Genomic DNA, 5,684 nt, shown 5'->3' with positions numbered 1-5,684 from the left:
GAGGGCTGAGCTCACACCTCGCCTCCCGCAGCCCCGCAGAAGGGGGGGAGGTAGGGGAAAAGAGGCACTGTCGGATTTTTGGACCAAGCCGGGGGGAGGGGGTGCTCAGAGCTTGCAGGGGATGCATAGGAGAACTGTGACAAACCATGAGATAGATAGATATATATATATATAAAAAAAAAAACACCACCAAAAAAACCCCAACCAACCACACACAGATAGCAACATCTGAATGAGCACAGTGCCAGGGATAAAGCTGCAAGGAGAAACTTTGCAAGGGATTGCTAGATTCAGAGACAACTCAGCCCCCAAGGATTGTGCTCCCTCCTCCTCCTCCCCCCAGTTGGGACACCCCATAGAGGCAAAGAAGAGGCACAGAGCCACCCCCACTCTTACCCCCGGCACCACCACATTTATTAAAAATTACTACTATGTACATAGAAAAAAAACAGAACCAAGTTTTGTTGGGAGAAGTTTGTGTGCCAGTGCTCTAGGGTTGATCAGTTTAAAATGGCTGAAACTATAGGCAAGAAGAGTGGGTAAGTTACATCACTTCCAGTTTTGTACAGGGCAGCTGAAAAAGTCACTTTACATACACATAAATAGAAATCTGTTCATGTTTTTTTTTTTTGCAATGTTCCATATGCTAAGTTTGAATAACAAAAAAAAGCCTTTTGAACTTCAAAGCACCACTGGAGGTCCTTCTGACTGAACAGCTATAGGTCAACTATTTATACATTATTCCACAATATTCTACAGTGTACCTAGACAAAACACAACTGTACACTTTGCTTTTTTTTGGCCACCTCAGTAAAGGTTAGGCTTTTGGGATGGAAGCATGGGGGGGTTTTTTAATGCAAGTTCTAAACTAAGAAAAGTCAGATTTGGTCATTGTAACCCCATCATTAGTAACAAGACCTTCAAGTCAAAATCCTGTCTGGCAAGCAGGCCTTATTTTGGCTATCTTCTGCCAAAGAAAGCCTTAGCTGAGCAATATCCAACTCAGCCAACTGCTGCAGACACAGGTTGAAGAAGCCAGCTCTATCTAGAGCAGAACATAGCATTTGTGCAGCTCCCTGCAACCCAGCCTCCTTTTATCAGAGGGGGAAGCAGGAGAGAAAATTAAATTTGGGATCCTACACCCCTATTTCCTTGCTCAGGAGTGCATAGATTTGATCAGGCCTCTGAGCCAAGCCAAACTGTACACTTTAGTGTCTCCAATAAATAAGCCACACTGTAAAAATCTAGGCTCCTGCTTACAGCTTCCACATGTGGTTCCTTCTAAAAGAGGGGAAGAATTCTACCATAGTTCACTCTTTCCCTACTTTGCTACCTGCAACACTCAAAAAGCTTTGGCACCTTCTTTAGAATTGCACACAACAATTCAAGGTGGAAGGCAAGAGTCTTTTTGGCAATTGTAATGCAAAAAAACCCAAGGCCACCCTGAAAGAAATTAGCCAATTGGAATAAAAGGATGCTTTAAGAACTAGTATAGAACGCGTAGTAGCCCATGCCTTTTGAAGTGTCCTTGCTATAGTCCTCAGCATTAATGTCCTCACATTTCATAGTTGGGGAATTTTCATTGCTGGAAGTGCTAGGGGAGAGCCGTCTTCTCTTACAAGCACCCGTGTAGACCCCAGAATCATTTGAATCTAGAGACTTTATGGAGGGTGGAGTCTCTATCCAGGATGAGCCAATTTCTTCTTTCACCTTCTCCTTGGAAAGCTGGTCTTCAGAGAAACCTGGAGGACTTGTTCTGGAGGTCCAAGGTAATCCTGTTGCCATTTTTCGCTGGTAAGAGCCCCTGCTCCCCCAGCCTGCCATGGATGGAAATGTCGGGTCAGGGTAGTATCCCAGGGCATGGGATGTCTGAAGGGGGAGGGATTTAATGCTGTAAGGGAGCAAGGTGCTAGGAGAATACTCCGTCTCGTAAGAGTTCATGTCCAGTTTGTTGGCACTGGGCTGCTGTACAGGTGTAACAAACCACCGCTGGGGAGGGCTGGCCACCTCTTCATTCTGCTGAGGGGAGAGCAAGCCATTTGTCTGAGGGACGGTTCTCTCACCATTGTAAAACCTGGCCGGGGGCAGGTTGTTGACAAACTGTTCTTGGAAGAACGGTTGCACGCTGTATCGGGCACCAGGAACAATCTGGTGGGATCTAGGAGAATCCGTGGGAGATGGAGTTAATCTGTCATTTTCTGAAGCTGTGTACATGCTACAACATAAAAGAGAAATACTGAGTGTTGTTCTTTATAATTCCAGTGTGATAGTAAAACAAAAACACACAAATGGGAAGAAACTGAGTTATTTCTTAATTAGAATCACAACTACATTTAACTGGATGTTCATTTTTATCCAGTTTAGGAGTTCAGGTTGTTTTTCTTAGAGCAGTGTAAAATTTATAATCTTGCTGCTACAAGTATGCACTGTTCTCTGCCAGCCAACCCATTTTAAATGGGGTGCAGCACCTTCCTCCCAGAAACCATAGCTGTATACATACAGCTCCAGCTTTTCAAAGGCCATTTGATGCTAGAGAGCGAGCATCAGGCAAGTCTTCTGCCGACAGTTTGAAGCAGCTGCCTGCTCTGTGAAGATACCTGATACACTACTGCCAATCCGCAGGCCAGCTAGGTTCTGCCAGTAAAAATTTTCTACCAAAATTCAGAAGCCTGCTGGAAGACAGGTCATCAAGACAATACAGTAACTATCTAAGCAGACATTTAATGTCTTTGAAAGGAGCACATCAGCTAGCAAAGCAGCCAGCAGAAGTATCACTAGTCCTGAATAACTGAAGTAGTGACTAAAGAAAAACTCTCCCACACACATTTCAGGCCAAAATCATGCCTCCGAGAGAGACAGCTGCAGAGAAGACAGAAGCGTACTTACGAGTCATAGTTGTCTCTGAAACCTTTTGCAAAAGGATTATGGTCAATTTTGAGCTGGGTAATCTAAAAGTGAAAGCAGAATATAGTAAGATGAGACAGTGAACCCACAAGACAATTTTATTCTTAATTGTCATTTTATACATCCATGCTTACATCAGTGTTTTGATATGCTGTAACTGCTATGAACTGCGTTTCAGGGAAAATAAATGTTTGAGTCTTTGAGGAATCATTCAGATCTTCAACACCATCTTCAGTCACTTCCACAATGTGAAGCCGGGGCTGGTACTTATGTAGAGATTGCAGTACTATCATCTAAAAGGAACCATGAAAGAGACAAGATCTTTAGACACACTGCATCTAACATTAAAACATCTATTTTATAGCCTAACACTTTCTTCCTGTAAATTTTAATCTTTTGACATGGGACTGGAGCAATTTTAACTATTAACAGGAGATGATTCACAGCTTGTAGCCCTGTTTCACTAGGTTATAATATGCTAAAATCTGTAAATGCAGGAAATCAAGAGCTATCAGCTACACTTTGAGCAATTCCAGAAATAGATATATTATTGTCTAAAACCAAAGAAATTCACACATCTATTTCTGACATTTCTAGTTGTCTTTATAAGGACAAGCAAAGGAAACAAGATCTACAATCCAGTTCAAGAAGCGAACAAGTCACATCTAGCAGCTCGATGAAATGCTCTAAAGCCCTGAAATCCCAGGGGTCCCCTGGCTGGGCCACCAAGAGCCCCTCAAGCCTGCCTCCACACACACCCCCGCTCCACCCCCCCCCGCCATTTACCTGCGCGTTGTTGTTGTTAGCACCTTTATTGTTCGTTAGCTTCAGTTTCCCGAAAGAAATCTCCTGCCTCATCCAGTGAGCCCCGGTGTTGGGCGACTCGGGGTGGACGTACACCTTGTTGCCTGTGGAAAATAAGCCAGTAAAGCACCTGCCGGGCACAGGCGCTTTGTTCCACCGCCGGCGGCTCGGAGCAGCGGGGCAGGGCGGGCGGCAGCGCCCGGGCAGCACCTCGGGTCCCCGATGTCCCCGCTCCCGCACAGCCTCGCACACCGGGGCGCGAAAAAAAAGTTGCAAGACGCCCTTAAAAGCGTAGCTCTGCCCGCAGCGGGATGCCGGGGGTGAGGAAGACCCTGCAGAGGCGGAGGGAAGCGGGAACCCTTTCTGGGAAGCCGACCCGCAGGGGAAGGCGGCAGGGAGACCCCGGAGAACCCGCACCTACCTTGCATGTTGTTGTCGGCTTTGCCGCAGGTCACCCACTTGCCCCCCTGGAAACGCCAGTGGTTGGGGTCTGCCAGCACTACCTCCACGAAGACGTTGTAGTGGGCCGTGGGGTTGAGGCCGGTGATGTTAAAGCTCAGGAAAGGAAACATCCTCCTGGGGAGGGGAGGAAAAGCACACGGCATGCGAGGCGGGCCGGGGAAGGGGGCGCGGGCTCCGGCGGCAGCTCCGTCCTGCCACCGAGGAGGCCAAGGAGGCGAGCGGCGAGCCCTGACCGACCCCCGCCTCATCCCCCGGCCGCCTGGCGCGGGGAAATCGGGAGATCCGCTTTTCGAGGACAGCATCGCCGGGCCGGAGGCACTCCCGAGGGGGAAGGCGCGCACCTCCTTCCCGGTGGACCGGGCAGCGCTGCCCAGCACGGAGCGACCGCGGGCGTCCCCCCGTCCCGCTTCCCTCCGTTTCGGCCCGCCCCCTGCCCGCTTACCGGCCCTGCTTGGTGATGATCATCTCCGTCTGGTGCCGGTGGAACTTGAGCCAGAGGGGCCGGTTGCAGAGGAAGACCTGCGCCCGCAGCCCCGGGCCGGCGGCCGGCACCCCCAGCGCCCCTAGCCCGCCGCAGGAGCCCGACGCCGCAGGGTACGGGCCGTAGAGGGTTCCGCCGGCCGCCGCCTGCCCGTACTGGTACCCGCCGCCGCCGCCGCCGAACTGCGCCCGGCCGCCGGGCGGGCAGACGGCGCCCGCGAAGCCGCCCGGCGACAGCACCGAGCCGTAGGGGTAGCGCGGCCCGCCGGGCGGCTGGTAGACGGTGCCGTGCTGCGCCGCCGGCGGGTAGGGGAAGAGGGCGCAGGGCCCCCCCAGCTCAGCCCCCGGCGGCCCAGGAGACTGCAGGTAGTAGCGCTCGGGGCTGAGGCTGTCCATGGAGTAGCGGGCGGCGGCCGGGGGCAGCTCCTCCTCCCCGCAGGGGGTGGCCTTGCGGCCGTCCGGCTTGGGGGCGGCGAAGGGCGGCTCGCCCGCCTCCGCCTCGCCCAGCATGGCCGGGGCCGCCGCGAACTTCTTGGGCGTCTTGTCCAGGTCGAGGCGCGGCGGCGAGCCCGGCCGGGGCGGCCCGCGAGACCCGCCACCGGGCCCGGCTCCTGCTCCCGCCCCTGCCCCGCCGCCGCGTCCGCCGCCCTCCAGCGGGTAGAAGGGGGCGCCCGGCAGGGCCCCCGCCGCCGCCAGCAGCGGCTCCCCCAGCTGCATCCTCGGTGGGCGGTGCGGCGGAGCGCTCACGCGGTCCGGTGCCGACCCCGACCCGCGGCCGCGCAACGCAGCGCTGCGGCAGGGCTCCGCCGAGGCGATTTATACCGGCGCGCCGGGCTCCTCGGGCCGCCGGGGAGGGGCTTGCGCCGGGCTGTCTCATCGCCGCCCTCCACCCCCGCCGGCCCATTGGCTGGGCCGCGTGACACTAATTTAATTAGACAGCTACTAATTGGAACAAGTCACCTGTGACTCTGGTGTGTGCCCCCCTCCCCGGGCCCCCCTTCCCGCAGCCGGCTGCCGGAGGGTCTACGGCCCTC

At 53.7% G+C, this 5,684-nt stretch overlaps 1 protein-coding gene across 1 annotated transcript; it reads right to left on the bottom strand.

Annotated features, from left to right (window-relative positions):
- Window positions 1-390: 390 nt before the first annotated feature.
- EOMES (eomesodermin) lies at window positions 391-5,413 on the bottom strand. Its single transcript, XM_052797638.1, has 6 exons — window positions 4,613-5,413; window positions 4,130-4,284; window positions 3,691-3,812; window positions 3,039-3,197; window positions 2,887-2,948; window positions 391-2,215 (listed from the first exon to the last, which is right to left on the bottom strand). Exons 1-6 carry the CDS (start codon window positions 5,365-5,367, stop codon window positions 1,480-1,482), a joined length of 1,989 nt encoding a protein of 662 aa, XP_052653598.1. The 5' UTR covers window positions 5,368-5,413; the 3' UTR covers window positions 391-1,479.
- Between the last annotated feature and the right edge of the window lie 271 nt (window positions 5,414-5,684).

Source organism: Harpia harpyja, chromosome 1 (genome assembly GCF_026419915.1).
Source record: "Harpia harpyja isolate bHarHar1 chromosome 1, bHarHar1 primary haplotype, whole genome shotgun sequence".
NCBI lineage: Eukaryota > Metazoa > Chordata > Aves > Accipitriformes > Accipitridae > Harpia > Harpia harpyja.
This window is presented reverse-complemented; position numbering and strand designations above follow the sequence as displayed.